The 17,994-nt window shown below is 49.9% G+C and overlaps 1 protein-coding gene across 2 annotated transcripts in view; it reads right to left on the minus strand.

Annotated features, from left to right (window-relative positions):
• Window positions 1-715: 715 nt before the first annotated feature.
• The window catches only part of Aldh18a1 (aldehyde dehydrogenase 18 family member A1), a 34,909-nt gene continuing 17,630 nt past the window's right edge, over window positions 716-17,994 (minus strand). For both annotated transcript variants that reach the window (XM_038328279.1, XM_038328274.1), the window contains exons 8-18: window positions 16,948-17,072; window positions 15,739-15,883; window positions 15,052-15,125; window positions 13,764-13,857; window positions 12,353-12,573; window positions 10,406-10,543; window positions 8,321-8,516; window positions 8,098-8,219; window positions 5,429-5,615; window positions 4,385-4,480; window positions 716-1,793 (exon numbers count right to left, since the gene is read on the minus strand). In XM_038328279.1, the coding sequence (XP_038184207.1) occupies window positions 1,612-1,793; window positions 4,385-4,480; window positions 5,429-5,615; window positions 8,098-8,219; window positions 8,321-8,516; window positions 10,406-10,543; window positions 12,353-12,573; window positions 13,764-13,857; window positions 15,052-15,125; window positions 15,739-15,883; window positions 16,948-17,072 (1,580 nt within the window). In that variant the 3' untranslated portion in view covers window positions 716-1,611. The remainder of the gene's footprint in view (window positions 1,794-4,384; window positions 4,481-5,428; window positions 5,616-8,097; window positions 8,220-8,320; window positions 8,517-10,405; window positions 10,544-12,352; window positions 12,574-13,763; window positions 13,858-15,051; window positions 15,126-15,738; window positions 15,884-16,947; window positions 17,073-17,994) is intronic.

Consider the following 17,994-nt stretch of genomic DNA (forward strand, 5'->3'; position numbering starts at 1 on the left):
GGTGGGAGCTGGTTGTCTTTCCAGCTGGACCTTGCTTATTGCCTTTTCAGGCAAGCTATGTCAGAACTCCCCCTTCATGGGGCAGGGCAGGCTGAGTGGCTTGCCAGACCATGTAAGGGTCTGGCTGAGAGGTAGAGCCTGGAGCCAGACTGGGAATATGATCTCTACGACTGTGATACTTATGCCCATAAAACTACTACTCTGAGGGTCAGAAGCAGCATGTCAGTGAATAATGGCTTCCTTTGGAGGCTCTCAAGCAACAAGATGTCTTTGAAATGCAGACTATAGAATATCAGAGACTAAGTGCAGGGCTAAAGGGGAGGGAGTGAGGAGATTATAAATTCACAGGTCAGGAGCATAAACTTAGTTACAGCCACAGTGAACCAAGGACGTGGGCAGTGTCCTGGTGAAGTGGGTGCCGTGGGGACGACATGTCGTGCACACCCCAGACATCAGATCATCATTTAAGTAGCCTCCACGTTCTTCATGCCCACTGTCCTGCTTTCCTCTCCTCTCGAGGCCTGAGTCCCTCCCTGGAGGGCTTCCAGGCACCACTTCCATGGAAACTGTATACACACACACACACACACACACACCGGCCCCAGCCAACTTCCAGAGAACAGCATGCTGAGAGCAGGCAGGGGAGAAGGGTCACCATGCAGGGAGAGGGCAGGCGAGGGTGAGGACAAATAAGGGAGAAAGCTTGAAACGTGCACACAGGCTTTTATAAGAATTTAATTTCTCAAAAAAGGGGAAAGAATCCAAAGTATTAAAATAATGCTCTAATCTTTGTTCTGGAGGTCAAGAACAGGATGACAGAATAATTCATATAAAAAGGTCAGGCATAATTGTAGGTCTTCCTCCACTTGCAGGAACATCTTGAGATTCAAAGCTCCAGTGTGATGCTCAGATTCCAGCTACATCAAAGGTACCACGTGTCCCTGGCCAGGGACCGACTGCAGCTGTCTGGGATGCGCCCTTAAATTCATGAAGACCAACCTTCCCAGGGAAGTAGGTTAGTCCATTTTAGGCACCGTTTCCGGTGAAAATGTTTAAGGTTTTAATGAGTTGCCTCTCCTTAAAGATTCCCAATCTCCCCTTCTGAAGATGAGCACGTATAAAAGAAATAAAATTACACATGGAGAGTCTGAGGATGGCAGGGTTGGTCCTGGTCGAATGCCAAGAGACCTTACCTCACTGAGGTAATACAAGCAGCCAGGACTTCCTTGTCATTGATGTGAGATGATAAGAGACGGCTCTCCCTTAGTTTCTGGGGGAATGGGCCTGGGGAAAGCCCAGTCTCCGCCTGCAAGAATGGTTCTCTTCCTGGACTGGACTGTGTGGCTAGAGAGCCAGGCTGGTGGTACAGCCTTTGCCTAGCATGTTTGAGACCCTACGGTCAACCTCAGTAACAGAGACAGACACATACAAGAAGCTGGGATGGAATATGAACATTAGCTAAGACTGGAAATGCTGAGTTGAGCCAGAAGCATAGGTGAACTGTCTGGAAGGCAGACCCTTCTAAGAAGGTGGGGACGAGGTTCTCTCTGCAGATCCTTGAGGAGCCCAACTGTGACAGTGCACAGCACAGTCCTGACAGCCTGGCTCCTCTCAGCTGAAGTTTCTCTGAGGAACAGGGAGGTTCTCGTGAAGGTATTTTAAGCTGCCGTGCTCTGAGAAGTCTGAGACCACGTGGTCTTGCCCGCGAAGCAGCCACTTAGTAGTTAGCAATCCTTCCAGGCCTACGGGTCCCCGGGCATGGATTCGTGATGTACTGATTCCTACTTCAGCTCCTATTAAAAAGCAAAACAAAACAAAAAACCATGGAGAAAGGTGTAGCTCTCCCACCCACTGCTGCCTGCTCGCCCGTGAGCCCACAATGAGTATCTTCTCTCTTTGCTAACTCTGGCCCATCCTCCCTGGCCGGAAAGCTGGTGTTCCTCACCCAGGCTGAGTGTGTTCTGTCTCTACAGATCACAATGCCCCTCTCCCACTGCCCTTCATCCAGGTGTACTCTGACAGTTTAAGCATCTCAACTGTGTACCCCATTGTAATATCTGGATGTGTTTTGAAGTGTATCTCTCTCTCTCTCTCTCTCTCTCTCTCTCTCTCTCTCTCTCTCTCTCTCTCTCTCTCTCTCTCTCTCTCCCTCTCCCCTCTCTCTTGAGATATAGTCTTACGGTATAGCCCAGGCCAGTCTTGAATTTTTCATCATCCTGCCTCAGCCTCCTGGGTGTTAGGACTTCGGGTATAAACTATTATGCCAAAACAGTATTTATTTTTAAAAGATTCATTTTTTATTTTGTATGTGTAAAGTTGCATGTATATATGTGCACCACATGCTGGTCAGTGCCTATATGGAGGCCAAAAGAGAACGTCAGATCTCCCAGAATTGGGGTTTCAGTTGGAAGTCACCTGATGTGGGTGCTGGGATAAGAACCCGCATCCTCTGTGATAGCAGCATGTGCTTTGAACCCAGGGCCCCCAGAATAGTCTCCATACTCTCAAAAGTATAGTTCTTAATACTCCTTAGGAATTTAGCATGAAGGCACCTGCCAGTTACTGCCAGTTACTACTCATTTCTGTTTCTCTCCCCTCTTGCTCCTGAGACCAGGGATTTTCCTGGGTCTGGCTCAGTGTTCTCTACTGTGTTCAGTGGGGCTGGGATTCCCCGTGCATCACAACTTCATTGAGTGCGCATGGTGCACCAGGCCTCAGGATGAAGTGGTGAAGAACGAGGTCCCGTGACTGTGGAGCAGTAGTCAAGGGAGCCAAAGGACGGGCCAGCTGTCACTTTTCTACTGGAGTAGAAGTGCTGGAGTGCAGGGCTGTGAAAATTAAATCAGAATCCCAATGCGACAGAAACTCAAGTCAAAGTCAATGACTGAGAAAACTGTGGTAAATTCCCTTACAGCTTTCCATGATCAGGGAGAGGGGTTTCTCCAGGCAGATCACATATTCCAAAAGGCTGGGGTGGGGGTGGTAAGGGGAGGAGGTGAGGGTGTAGCTCAGTTGCAGAGCAATTGCCTAGGATGTTGGAGGCCCTGGGTTTGATCCCCAGCACCGAAGAGAAAAAAACCAATACCACCAACAAAACAAACAACACCAAAAAGGGTAAGGAGATTACAATTCTCAAATGTTGGCTGGATGTGGTGGCACAAGCCTTTAGTCCTCACATGTGGGAGGCAGAGGAATAAATGTCTTTGAGTCTGAGTCAGGGCAGGTCTACATAGCAAGGTCTAGGATAATCAGTGCTATATAGGAAGACCCTGTCTCAAGAAACAAAACAAAACCAACACTCACCAGTGCAGTAGTAGGCCGCTTGTTGGTTCCTGGCTGCTCAGCCCCAAAATAACCACACAGAAACTGTATTAATTAAATCACTGCTTGGCCCATTAGCTCTAGCTTCTTATTGGCTAACTCTTACATTTTAATTTAACCATCTCCATTAATCTGTGCATCGCCATGTGGCAGTGGCCCTGGCACAGTTTTGGCATGTCTGTCTCTGGTGGTGACTCCATGGCTTCCCCCTGACTCTGCCTCCTTTCTCCCAGAATCCAGTTTAGTTTTCCCTGCCTATCTAAGTTCTGCCCTACCAACAGGCCAAGGCAGTTTCTTTATTCACCAATGGTATTCTTAGCATACAGAGAGGAATCCCACATCACACCAAGATACCAACACACACACACACACACACACACACACACACAGCCCTTAACACCTCAAATATTCACAAAATGTGCTACAAATGTCTTACTGGATGCTTAACAGTCCCCTGGAAAATCAGACTGCACAAACAACTCTAGAGAGCTGGATGTTTTATAACTGATGAAAGGACCAGGTGTCTATTTCTATGATCATGTTTGTGCTGGTGCCAGAGATGAACCCAGAGCCCTGTGCATTCTAAGTACATGCTTTGGGCTAAATCCCTCACCTCCCATCTCCTTGCTGGTTCCGAATGTTGGTGCTTAGGCTCTGTGGAGATGCCGAGCTCAGCCCCTTCGGTTCTATGTGTAGTTCCTATCCCTGAGGCAACCTGGCTGTGTCACTCAAATCTGCAATGGCATGCTCTCTGGGGACCACAACAGCTCGTGAGCCAAGATAGGTTGCTCCTGCCTGCATTGAAATGGGGGCACCCGGGCTTGTGCATATTGGGTCTGACACCGGCTGTGTGACTATGGGCGAGTTATCTGACTTGTCTCTAGGTTTCCCCACTTAAGGAAAAGGAATCAGGAGCAGGTGAACGGTCTGCCAACGCAGGTGGGTAAACGGGCCTATTCTTGATTCTCTGTTCTTTATCTAGATCACGCACATGACTGAAGGAGGTGTCTTTACAGCCTATGGTGGGAGAGCCACAGGGGCTCCTTTTCCCTGTCTTTCTTACCCAGTCCAAAGCGGTAGCCATCGGAGAAGCGAGTGCTAGCATTCCAGAACACGCAGGCGCTGTCCACGTGCTGGAGGAAGAACTCCGCTGTTTTTTCTACAGGGAAAAGAAAGAGGAACCAAATGAGGATAACCCATGGAGAACACGCCCACTTCTGGCCACTCCCCGGTGACAGATCTGACTGCACGTGTTCTCCTCGCATGTTAAACACGCAGGCTTAGGAGAGTTCTGAAGGGAAAGATGGATACCAGATCCCATGGTCCGAGCTGGTAGGGGACGGCTGGAATAGGGTAGTTATGCCTCCATGCTGGAACAGCCTGTCTAGGTCTGACCTCCAAGACCACACATTAGCTCTGTGGCCTTGAGGAGGTGTGTGACATCTCTGCACGCACGAGGCGGGGACAGTACCTGGCGCTCAGAGTATGGAGGAAGCCAGTCGGCCCGAGAGCCCTGACCCCAGTGCCTCGTGGTCAGTGGCCAGTTAATGACGGCTGCTGCTCGGCTGTGAACTCCTCAGGGGCCATATGGCTTCCTGCACCACAAGGCCTCGGAGCCAGACACCCTGGCAAGTCACTGATATGCTGTTTGGGCGGTAAATGAATGAGTGTGCAGTCTCTCCTGCTCTTAGCTTCCTGGTACTAGTTCCCTCAGCTGTAAACTTGTTTTTCTTTTTTGGACTCAAGGTCTTACTATGTAATCCAGGCAGCTCTCCAACTTGTGGCAATCCTCCTGCCTGAGATTTCTGGGTTCTGAGATTACAGAATGTCTGGCGTTGAAGTACTTGGTAGGCAGCTGCACAGGTAAGGACAAGGCCTCTGAAGCCCGGGAAGCCATCTTTAAAGTGGTACCAATCATCTCTGTCCTGCCATTGGGGGCCCTGCGATGGACCACAGGTAGATCAGAGAGCACTCCAATGCCAGGACTGTTCCTGGTCAGTCTGGAGTGTGCTTTCCTGCAGGACCAGAGCGGCTGGGAGCAGCAGAACCAACTGTAGGTCAGAGCAAAGAAACCTGGCACCACATGCCTGAAGTCCTACAAACTGACCATTCTCTGTGACGATGACATCTGTGTGGGAGCTGCCGTATTTATGGATGTGGTCGATGGCTTCCTGGACGCTGTCCACCACCTCAATGCACACTTCCAGGTCTCCATACTCTATTCGGAGCGACTTCACTTCTGAGGGGCTGAAGGTCAGATAGGAGGCAAACTTGGGGCCTGCGTGAATTTTTACCTGTCAGAGAGAAAAATCCAGTATAGAAACAAAAGACTGCAGCAGCAGTAGGAACCAACAGCAGGGCCTGTGTGAGCTGCTCGTGGGCCTGGAGAGTGACCTCCCCCTCTTCACACCAGCACGCTCTGCCCTGTGGTGGGCCAGGGCTTGCTGGCCACTTTGCCAGCAACAGGGCCCTGAGCAACCTGGGGCAGGGATTCCAACGGAAAGCCTTTGAATGTATGAGGCACGGAAGCCCTTGACTTCTGGCTTTTGAGGAAAGGAACCTCTGACCAGAAATTCCCATTCGCTATGAAGTGGAACCTGCGCTGGACTCAGGACAAGAGAGAAAGCGCCGCAGATGTATCTTTATTCCCCACACCCCAGGGAAGCCCTGGCCTGGTACTTAAGACAACCTCAGTTACCCGCGTGATTTTGGCCAGTCATAGCCAGCTCCAGGCTCTCAAACTGATCCATTTCCTGTTGGACGGACATAAGGATCCTGGACTGACCTGAGGGACGTCATCAGTCGGCTTGCACACAGGCCTTGCTCTCCGAGACTGCAGACTAGGAACATGCCCTGACTCCTTCAGGTCTTGGCTCCAGCTATGACAAGCTCTATCTGTCTTGCCTGGTGGCTTGATTTTATTGGAACTGTACTTTCTGCAGGACTGAGGAACCCCATCTGTGATCAGGTCACCCCGAGGATTTGGTTCTGATATACAAAGGTGCTGCATGCAGGACACACATTGCCTCATCTTGGTTTGAAGCCTCTGAAAAGGGTTTGCCCACAGTAGGAGGAGGAGGCTCAGTTCTAGCCAGGGACGGCTTTTCCTCCTCCATTTTTCAAATGGGCAGTGACTGTAATATTTGGCATCTGCAGGTAGTCAAGCAGATGGTCTCTAGTGGATGGGCGTGAACACGAGTAGTCGTGTTCTGATTCCCTTTACTCTGTGGGGTGCAGTGACTTCTGGTGCTGGGTGGTTCTGGCTGCTAACCTGACTGGGGATTCGTGAGGTACACCTGTGTCTGTGACAGGCTTTCCAGAGACGCCTAGACCTGAGGGCTCTGGCCTAATGGATTAAACTGGTAGGGGTGGAAGGCAGAAGGTGGGTCTACATGAGGAAGGAGACCGCCAGAGACATGTCCTTGAAGGCTGTGTTCCCCTGTCCTCCGCTTCCTGGCTCCAGTGATCAGAGCCGCTCCCCAACCATGATGGAATGAACCCTCTGTGAGCCAAGCCAAAGAGTTGCAGATGGCAGCAGGCTATGGGGTGACTAAGGAAGCGGCTGCTCTGCCTCAAGGAAAACGCTGAGTCCCACTAGGGGGTCACATTTCCCCACTTCTACTGACAGCCAGTTCTGCTCTAGACTAGACTGATACACAGTGCTGTGCTCAGACACAGACATTCCAGGCATCTGCTTTCCTCTTGTGGGTTTGTGTAAGTTTTAACAATTTTTATATTGTGTGTATGTGTGCGTACATGCACATGTCTGTGTATCTGCAACATGAATGTGGTTATATGTGAAATTTATATGTGAATGCATATAAATTTTACTCTTGAAAACACTTGTAGGGCTAGAGGAATGGCTCAGCAGTTAAGAGCAATGGTTACTCTTCCAGAAGACCCAGGTTCAATTCCCAGCAACTACATGGCAGCTCACAACTGTCTGTAACTGCAGTTCTAGAGGTTCTGATGCCCTCTTCTGGCCTTTTGAGGTACCAGGTACATGTGGTATACAGACATACAAGCATAACACTCATGCACCTAAAATAAATCATACCTCACCAAAAAAAAAAGCCCTCACCTGATGGAGGATTCTTATTGGCTAATAAACAAACTGCCTTGGCTTTTTGATAGGGCAAGATTTAGATAAGTGGAGTAGACAGAACAGGAAGAAGGAAGTGAGGTAGATGGCTCAGTCAGATGCCACGCCACTCCTAAGTTAGTCAGACTGCCGTGCCTCTCCTCAGGGAGAGAGTCGCGATGGAGCCAGCCACCAGGTCAGACATGCTGAATCTTTCCCAGTAAGACACCATTCGTGGTGTTACACAGATTATTAGATATGGGTTAGTCAAAATGTGAGTAAGAGGCTGAAAATAACGGGCCAGGCAGTATTTAAAAGAATACAATTTGTGTGTTGTTATTTCAGGTTTCAAGCTAGGCAGTGGCCGAGAGCAGGGCGGGATGAAAAGCAGGCCTGCCCGCAGCTACACACTATACTCACCACAAAGCCAAAACCATTTCTGCACAACTTTTAAAAAAATATTACATAAAGGTAACGCCTAGTTGGATATATAGTTTTGCCACCCAAATGAAACTCTGCTGTAAAGATCCACTCTGTAGGGTGGTATAAGGTCTGTTACCTTTGCATCCTTGCAGCAGGGATCCACGCGGCCATCTGGACATCAGTTCCATCCGCCCAGCAGACCGCCACCTCTGTACCCAGCACAGCACACACAGTGCAAGTGTCACACACTAGTCCCTGTGGGTCTACTGTACCTGTTCCACTCTCAGCATATCAATGATCTGGTCAAATAACGGTGTTCTCAGCAGATCGCGGTGGATGAGCAACGTCTCCAAAGCATTACAGGCAGCCGGATACTCACACTTGGAGTCCCTGACTGAAGAGAATGGAGAGCAAAGAGTGAGTCCTGAACACATGATCCGCAGGCACAGAGCGATCACTGAGAACTGCTCACTCCGGGGCCCCGGGCCAGCTCACCGAGCCTGGTGACCTTGTCCACGCTGGCCTCGGAATCCACATACATGTGGCAGATCCCCTCGCTGTGGCCCATCACTGGGATCCCCTTGGCAGCTTTCTGGATGTCTCTGACCAGCTGGGAGGAGCCGCGAGGAATGATCAGATCTATTATTTTGTCAAGCCGGCAGAGATCCTCAACTTCTTCTCTGGTATTCACCTGAAGAGGGAGAAAACCAAAGAGGAAGGCAGCGTTTTCTGGCTGCACAAAATAGAGAAACAGCAGCTTCCTCTTTACAGACCAGTGTCTGCACTCCCCAATAACGAACTCCAGCCCTGGGAAAGCTTACTCTGAAAGCAAGTTCCTCACTGTGGAGACTGAAGCGCTGTCCAGCAAACGCTGGCCATGCCGTACAGCGACGGGACTGTGGGCCTCGCTGGGACCCATGCTCTGCATTTCAGAGAGCTTAGTCCCAGAAGAGAGGATGGTGGGGCAGCTCACCATAGCACAGGGCAGAGGATGCTCGGGAGGGGCAAAGAGTTGTGGGTGGATCACCAAACCCGGGGCATGCTGGGTCTCATTAGGAGGTTCCATTTCCCCAAGACATCCAATGAAAATCTATCCTGGGAGGCAGACTGTACTTTCACAAGTACCTGGGTTGGACACAGAGATGCCAGGCATTTTCTTTTCTGAACTTATCACTGTCTTCCATCTAGTCATGTTACAACAGGAATATAAAGGTACATGTGCCGGAATATTCATAGCTTCTTTATTTCATGAAACCAACAAAAAGATGAACTGAGTATGTGGCTATAAATGGACTGCTACATGGTAATGAAAAAGCAGAAAGAACTGCTGGATGCAAACATACAGGCGAATACCACGACCTAATAATAAACAAAAGTCACGGAACAGAAAAGCACATTATGGATCCTCCATCGGAGTTCAGGGACAGACAGAAGCAACCGAATGTGGTGACAGTCAAAGAAAGTGGTTACCCTACGGTGTGGTGGGCACAGTGGACAGGAAGGGCAGGGGGGCCTGTGGTGGGCTGGGGACACGTGGCCATGTGTATCCACACAGACAGAGTCAGAGAGAAGTCTATGTGTGATCTGTGTACTACTGTACGTATGGTACACATTGGCAGGGAGAGAGGGAGGAAAGGAGAGAACTCTCAGCCAGGCTGTGCTTGAGCTGGGCTGAGTTCCTAAGCCTGGAATCTTCCCTGAGCAAGCGATGAGGCAGGCCCTCCCAGCAGGGAGAGGGCAATCCTGAGATGTTGGAGGGAGGGGCCTTCCATGGGAAAAGAAAGATCTAAAAATGACTTAAATCAAATCTAAGCCCTACCACTGACTGGCGGATTTCTGCACCCAAACCTGGTTTTCCCCGGTCCAGAACAGGGCGTAGGAACGAACAGCACTTCCCTGCAGGGGTCTAGCGAGGATTTCAGAGAAGATGGAAGTAGCTCGCACGACCTCCAGCTGTTCCCATCACACTCACCTGGCAGCTCGGGCCAGGCCAGTGTCCACAGAAAAAGTGGCAGCAACAAGGTCTCATTTGTCCATACCACACGATGACAAACTTCCTTAAAGTGACCTAAGTCAAATCTAAACTCTATCAAACACTGGTGAATTCTTTACCTCGAAATGATTACCCTAAAAAACTCCACCAATGAGAGGAAGCCAGCCCTAGAGAGGGTCTGGTGACCAGTGATGTATGGCTCAGCAGGTAAAGATGCTTGCCATGCAAGCCTGGAGACCTGAGCCCAAAATTCCTGGGACCCATGTAAAGGTGGGAGGGGAAAAGGGGCTCCATAAAGTTGCCCCCCCCCGACACACACACACATACACAACCAACAGGAATAAAGAAAATTAAATTTTTACAAAGAGTGAAGGTCTGGTTGATACCGAGTTACCAGCAGTTCCAGGATACGTCTGTATGGTGGTAGCTGTCCCAAGTCAATGAAAACCCACCTGACTCTGCAGAGTGGCTGGATTCACAGAGCCTGTGGCCGCTCTAGTCAAGCTTGCCTGTAGAAGCATCTTGGCTTCACACAACCTAATACTTGCTACAAATTTCCATAGATGTCACCTGGCCCTGTGACTTACCAGCTGGATGGCGTCCTTGACTCCGTGGATGGACAGGGCCTCCTGGGTCAGGAGGTGAAGGATGCGGTTGCTGTGTGCAGCCTCCTTCCCTCCTTTGAGCAACAAGCCGTTGCCACTTGCAATAGCCAAGGCCGCCACCTGCAGATCAAAGGGAAGACAGGCGGAGTGAGAGTACAGTTCGCATTGCTGAGCACCGGCCGGTGTGCATTAATACTGTTTCCAGCTCGCCTTTACCACCATCCAAGTACATTACAAACTCAGTTTATCCCACGCTATACTGAAGCCCAGGAAGGGTGGTGACCCCCCAGGTCACACAGCTTACACACATAGGACTGGCAGAAAACTTGTGAGATGTCTGACTCTGGGGAACTATACTATCTGGCTTCCACAGAAGCATCAGCAATGCGACCTGAGTTCAGAGGCCAGGGTCACACAGCAATCTCTTCCCACTCTGGTCACGGGTGGGGGGGATGGGATGCTCAACTCCCTCCACAGTAGAGGACCAGTTCCACTGAGCCAGCAGAGGCTGGGAGGCACCTGTGGTCCTGGAACCGACCTGGGCCGATGCTAAGAACCTGGAGAACCTGAACTCGAGCCAGCCCTGGACAGTGACAGCAGCCTGCTAGGAGGAGCACACTGCCCAGGGCAGGGTAAGGATGAGCTATCCCATTAAAGCAGTGATAGACGCCAGTCCAGTCATCCTAAGCCCGAAGCTGGATTTTCTGAATACTTTCACCCAGGTTTGGCAAGGGAGAGAAAAAGGCTACCAAAACTCTTTGCCTGGCCATTTAATCTCCAGATTAGGGGTTCTTACTCCTTTCCATTTGCTTGAGTTGCTCTTGCGCCCCTTAGGAAGGTTATAAAAACTTCCCCCCACATTTTTTAGGATTTGGGTGTTGTTGTCCAGGGCTTACACTTCAGGTGAGGAGCCCTGGCCACAGTGGGAAGCCTTGTGAGGCTTCGGGTGGCTGAGAGGCGTCATCTCATAAAGAGCCACACAGAATCAGAGCCCATACACATCTGCTAGTACAAATGAATTTTTCAGCCACCACCAGGCTCTTCCAGGAGAGGAACTTGTGGCCAGAGGGGTAGTGAGCCTGGCTGAGGACAGACAACCAGGGGGAGGGGGTCCTCTGAGGACCAAGCTGCTGTGAGGTCCGCCAGGGAGTACATCCACAGTGCATCGCAGGCTCCATAACCCCCTGTGCTTTACACGCAGAAGAACTGGATTTTCATTTTAAAACAATTTCTCTTTGAGACCTCGGAGCCAATACAAAAGGCAGAGTACATCTTGTCCCACTCAGCTCTGCGGGGGAAATGATTATCAGTTCCTCAGAGTGGAGGGAGACAAAGCGAGGCCGCCTTCTACTGTACCTCATGTTCCCAGCCCTGGCGCTCGGACGTGTGCTAACCACATTCCTTAATCAGGGCTGCATGCTACTTCCACTAATGACAGAAGCGCTTTTTCTAATAACGTGCCTACAGGAAGCACTCCGTGACGCTGATAACGGAGTGTGTGTGTGGGGGGCGGGGGGGTAGACAGGTGTCGGGCGAATGACGGCAGCAGGCTACAGGTGTGCAGTCTCAGAACATAGTGCACTGTGAGCCAGGAGAGCTGGGAAAGGGCTTTACCCGTCTTACAGGATGACTTGGGCTCAGGTGACAGCTCTACACTTACGAGTGTGACAATATTAACTTTACAATGCCTGGTTGCATCTCTGCTCTAGGATGCCTGGAAGGCTGCAGAACATAACCCACCCAACAACAAACTGACAATCCCATGGACATAGTTATCTTTGGGGTTGAAGAAAAAGATCTTTTTCTCTCCTACACATCCACATGTTCATACACACAGACACACACACATCCTGTGATGTCTTCTCTCTAATTCTGATAATATATGCTTCTTCCAATCATTCCCAATGGCAGGGTCATGGTCACACATACCTGCGGAAGGCAGTCAGGGCGAGACTCAAAGATCACCAGTAAAACGCCTATTGGGACAGTCACTTGCTCTAGTTCCAGGTTTTTGGCAATCCGAGTCCGGCGCAGAACACGGCCCACGCTGTCCTGGGAGGAAGCTGCAATCTGCCGCAGTCCGATGGCCAGGCTGTTCAGTTTAGATGTGGAGAGGCTCAGGCGCTTCAGCAGAGGGGTCGCAAGCCTTCCTGAAAAGGCAGCAGGACATGATAAAGCAGCAATGTGGGCAGGCTTCGGCCACCAGCTTTACTGTAGCAGGGACAGACGGAACTGGGGGTCTGGGTGATGCAGTGACATGCAGTCCACATAGCTCTTCCTGGAGGAAGGGAGGGACAGCATGAAACTGTATCTCGTGTCCCAAAAAATCATCACTTTCAGCGTGCAGCAAGTATGTCAGAGCACTTCAAAGCAGGGATGCCTGGATTCTGCCTGACAGTGTAGACAAGAAGCTGTGATGTAGTTGTTACACATAATCCACCACGACTGCAGACAAGCTAGCTATCTGGGGTACGGCATGTAAAACATGCTAACTGTGAAATATCAGGTCTGATCATCAAACATGGCTGTTGTACAGGTTGATGTCTTGATGGCATCAAGAACAATGACGATTTGTCTACCTTTTCTTTCTGTTATTATTATTGTTGTTTTTATTACTATTTGCGACAGGGTCTCGCTATGTGACCACCACACCCAGCTCGCCTCCACAGTCTTAAACTGGCACAGCAGAAAGGGAAGGAAGGCACCTGAGCCTGGCTGACTGTAACTGTTGTCTGTGAGGCGACATTAGCCACATCTCCTACTCCACCACAAGCGCCGCACAGAGCGCTCTGGACAGCGCCCGACGACCATAAGGACAGCACACTGGTTTAATGGCCCAGGAGGTATCTCATCTTTCTCTGCAGGCAACACAAACCACTTCTGTGGCTCTTTTATATGGAGAGTTCATCTGAACGGGAATCCTGAGCCCGCCGTTGGTCACGTGACTTTGGGTGACTGACAGCTTTGCTGAGTGGACTAATAAGCAGTAGCTCCCTCGGCCACACTGGGCTGTGCAGTTTAAAGGCGACCCTATTGGGAGAGCCCTTAGCACAGTGCCTGTCAATACGACGGTCTCAGCTATCAGTAGCTGAGCAGCCACAGCAGCCAGAGCTCACATGACTCCTGCGGACAGGGAAAGCACCTTGGAGGGCTGGACTAAAACATCTGGGAATGGGGCAGGAGGAAGGACCACGAAGGGTTAGCAAAAGCTTAAGTGTCACTCGATAAAAACTACACATAATTCATAATGCGATTTCTTCTGACAATCTCTCCTTTGGACAGATGTAGAATTACCATAAAAGAAAGGAAGACAATGATAAATGCGTGCACAGCTCCCTACCCTCTGCCTCCTCCAAGTCTTTTTTGTTGGCTAGCAGGATCTCTTCCCGCTGGTCCGTCAGCAGGTCAGCCAGATGATGGATAATTTCTGCTCTCTGCAAGAAAAGCAAATCATGAAGACACCAGGTAGGTCCCAGAACGCACAGGCTTCTTAGTCTACCCTCATGGTGCCAGGCTTGTCCTGGGAGCCAACGCTGTCAGACTGCAGCCCCTTACTTCCGTTCACATGCTCCGGCACTGCCCACCTCCTTACGTGTTTCCACAACCTGCCCTCATCCTTCTGTTCCCTTACTGATTACCGTCATTAGGGACCCACGGCTCAGCACTGGGGAGAGGATATGTTGAGTTATATAATTTGTCCAAGAGATAAGCTGAAATGAAGTAGGAATGACACATGGCACAACTTTACAGATTTTGTATCCATAGACAGTTTATTTCCCAGGTAAGTTTTTGCATCTGGCTTTTCTTTAAATTTTTTCTTTTATTTTATGTGTATAAGAGTTTTGCCTGTACGTAATCATGTAGTGTCTGAGAAGTCCAGAAGAGGGCGCCAGATCACCTTGAACCTGGAGTTATAAATGACACAGCTACCATGTGGGTGCTGGGAATCAAACCCAGGTCCTCTGAAAGAGCAGTCAGTGCTCTTAACTGCTGAGCTACCTCTCCAGCCCTCTGGCTTTCCTTTTTGGTCAATTATTGGCTATCATTGTGGGAAATGATATCATTTGGGGAAATGTGGCCGTAGGTGTGACAATCACTGAAGTAGAGCTGAGTGGCCTGAGAGAGGAGCCAGGCTCCTCCTTTGCTTTACCTTTCCTCGCTTGTAGTCATTCTCGCCTCCCTTCTCAGAGCAGAGTGCGCCACAGAAGAGACCTGTACTACTCGGGCCACAGCAGCACAGCCCAGGCAGCCGGTCCCCTTCACCTGGCCTTACCATCGGCAGCTCTATCACATTGCTGCTTACACTGATTCCCCGTGGACAAGGAGGGGAGGACCACAGAGGCTTTGAAGCTTCCCTGCCAGGTGTTACAGGTGATTCAGAAAGGACAGGAAGAGGTAACTTGCCATGTGTCCATGTCTGCCAAGTGTCAGATCCACACTTTCCTAATCTTGTCTTTGATCAAACCATGGTGACAGAAACGTTGACTTCAAAGGGGAGCATAAAAAATTAATTCTGATAATTCTGCTAACACTAGGAATAAATGGGGCCAGCAGACTTAACCATTAAACCACAATGTATAGCACACTTTGTTCTGAAAACCTACCAAACTGTGAGTGAGTGGCCTCACCTGCTCAGGCTCTAACGTGGCCAGCATCCTCCCTCCGGACCGAGCCATCTCTCCCTGCTGCTCCACTGTAGGGCCTGCAAGAGCACATGCAAGCGTCAGACCATGGTCAGCTTCACACTCCCACCTTCCCAGCCCACGCTTTGCCGACCGCAGAAGAACGCCTGGTGTCTTGGTATGCGTGGCTGATACCACGAGATCACCAGGGCCACAGAATGATTCCCCCACTCCAACCCCCCGTTGCAACCAACAAAATGAAAAGACACAAACAAACAAATCCATGACAGAATAACTCAGGGATAAACAGAAACTTCCCGTGTCTGACGTAACAGGAGTCTGTGCCTTCCAGAGTTCAATTTCATTTCGGTATGCACATTTCTTTGTGTGTGCTTCAGAGCACACACCGTGTCTCTGCCTCTCTACTGCTCATTAGTTCCTAGCATCTAGTGCAGGCTTAGCAAATGGTTCCTGATTCTGGAGAACAGGAGGACTCACTAGGCAGGTAGATTAAGACTCTAACAAAATCCAGTTGTGTAAACTGTTTAAAGCCCTAGAGTCTGTGATGTGACTACACTGGTTTCACAATCTGGATCTGCACGCAGGACGAGAGCTCAGGCTTCAGTCCCACCTAGGCTGGGGTGGCACTGGCTATCACCCACAGGCCCCGGGACTTGAGGGAGAATGACTCACCCGCAGGCTTTACTTCTGAAAAGAAGGTGCCGACTTTCTTCCCCTCCACTATGTCTGTGATGACGTGCCCAGACACCTTTGGGTGGGTTCCATTGGCAATGACGACAGAAGTACCACCTTGCAAAGCCCAGAGGGCTGCCTTCACCTAAGAGATTAAGTTAGACCCAGAGATGAAATCCAGACCTAGACCCACACAATCTGAACCACACGATGACAAGAGACACAATTTGCTATCTAGCAAGTGAAATAAACAGAGGGGCGCGCCTAACAGCTCAGATCAGGGAAAACACATACAGCCCCCCATCACTTTCCAGTCCAGCCTCAGCATGCACTGCCTGAAGGAGAACCAGTGTGTTCTGTGTCCTGAGAGCTGCTAGAACTGACTCAAAACTTGCACATTTTGATTAGTTACACCTGAGCATTTTGATTTGTCATGCCTGAACTTAGCAACACCTGAGCACTTAGAGAAGCGGCAGGAACGAGGTTTGTGCAAACAAGACTCTGCTCTTTTGTGCTGCTGCTGTATGACGCTCTGCCTCGAGGGGACACAGAACGATTAACGGAACAATTGATGGGAGGGAAAGGAGCCTTGAAAACTCCTAGAAATACCTGAGATGATAAAGGATTTATTGTGTGAAAATTACACAGTCCCTGTCCGCTATGGGCTTACAACACTGTGGACAGTTAATTTTCATCGTCTACTTGGCTGGATTTGCATTTATCACGGAGATCCACTTCAGGATGCCTATGAGAGCATTGCCAGAAAGGCGTAAGTGGAGAAGTAGGACCCCAAATGTGAGCAGGGGTAGCAGGCTGAGTAAGGAGAAAGTGAGCTGGGCACCAGCACATCTTTATCTCCTCACCGTGGATACAACATGACCAGATGCCATGTCAGCCACTGCCAAGACGTCCTTGCCTCAGAGGACTCATTCTCTAACCGTGAGCCAGAAAAGCCTTTGTCAGCTATTCTGCCATAGCAACCAAAGGTAATGAACACACGCACAAAATGCACTACTTATGTTAATGAAAATACACAGAAACACATGATTTAACATGGATATACAACAGTCATGAAACATACTTAGGTATGTACATATTTAAGTGCATGTGTGTGGTATCTGAACCATAAGCTCTCAGGCATGTTTAGCAGTAGAGAATGATAAAACACCATTTGGGCTTGAAGACTGAAATAGTTCAGTAGCAGCTCACCTTGGCTTCCATGCCCCCTAATCCCACTCTAGATTTGGTTCCAAACGTCACCGACTGCTGGTCTCCAGGATAGAATATGTCAATGAGCTTTGCATCATCTGTGCCTGGGGGACTGTCAAAGAGGCCTAAAGAGTGGAAGAGAGTCGGCATCAATGCACTGACCCAAGTGTGTCCCCCACAGGCCTCCCCAGGCACTTGTCACTGTACACAACAAAACAAGCAAACGAAAGCAACGAACGTACTGTACCAACACCTGCCTCACCAGGAAAGACAGTGAGGGATCAGTGAGCCGACCTGCACTAAGCAATAGCTCCAGCACCTTTTGTAGGCTCTAAACCAGCCTTGAACAAATGTCTCCCAACCTCTGAGCGAGGTCACGTGCTAGGCACAGTGCCTAGCACCGTGGGATCCTTCCCTCTGCTATCGCTGCTTAATCCTGCTGCACCTCAAAGATACAAGTCAGAGAGATAAGCACAGAAACAGCACAGCGGCCAGAGCATCTGGGCGGGATGAGATGCAAGTGGCTACTCATTAACTCTCTCTGGACCCTTTGACTGATACCTCCTGGTTATGAGTGAGTGTCTTGGAGGGTGGGTGAAGTCAGCATGAGAGTTAGGGCTCTCAGCATTCGGGCTGGATCCATTACTATGAACATACAACCCGCATGCATCTGAGCTGGGGGCACCACAGGGAAGTGAAATGTAATGGGAGTATACCATGAGGTTAAAAAAACCCTCACAGTTTTTCTTTGAAAGCGCAGAGACCAGGAAGGGGAAAGGAGAATGGGAAAAGGGGCCTGAGAAAACTCTTAAATCAAGACCAAAGGAAGACACACATTAGGGAGACACTGCCCACGGCTGGGAACAGCCTACAGGACACTTTGGGTGGGATAGCTTTTTGGTTTTGTGTTTATGTGCACATGTATGTGCAGGTACACAGGAGTGCATAGGTATAAACACATGCACAGGCATGTGGAAGGCAGAGGACAAGCTCAGGTGCCGTTTCTCAGTCACTAGCCACCTTTATTTGACTTTTTAAAGAGTCTCA

Source organism: Arvicola amphibius, chromosome 1 (genome assembly GCF_903992535.2).
Source record: "Arvicola amphibius chromosome 1, mArvAmp1.2, whole genome shotgun sequence".
Taxonomy (NCBI): Eukaryota; Metazoa; Chordata; class Mammalia; order Rodentia; family Cricetidae; genus Arvicola; species Arvicola amphibius.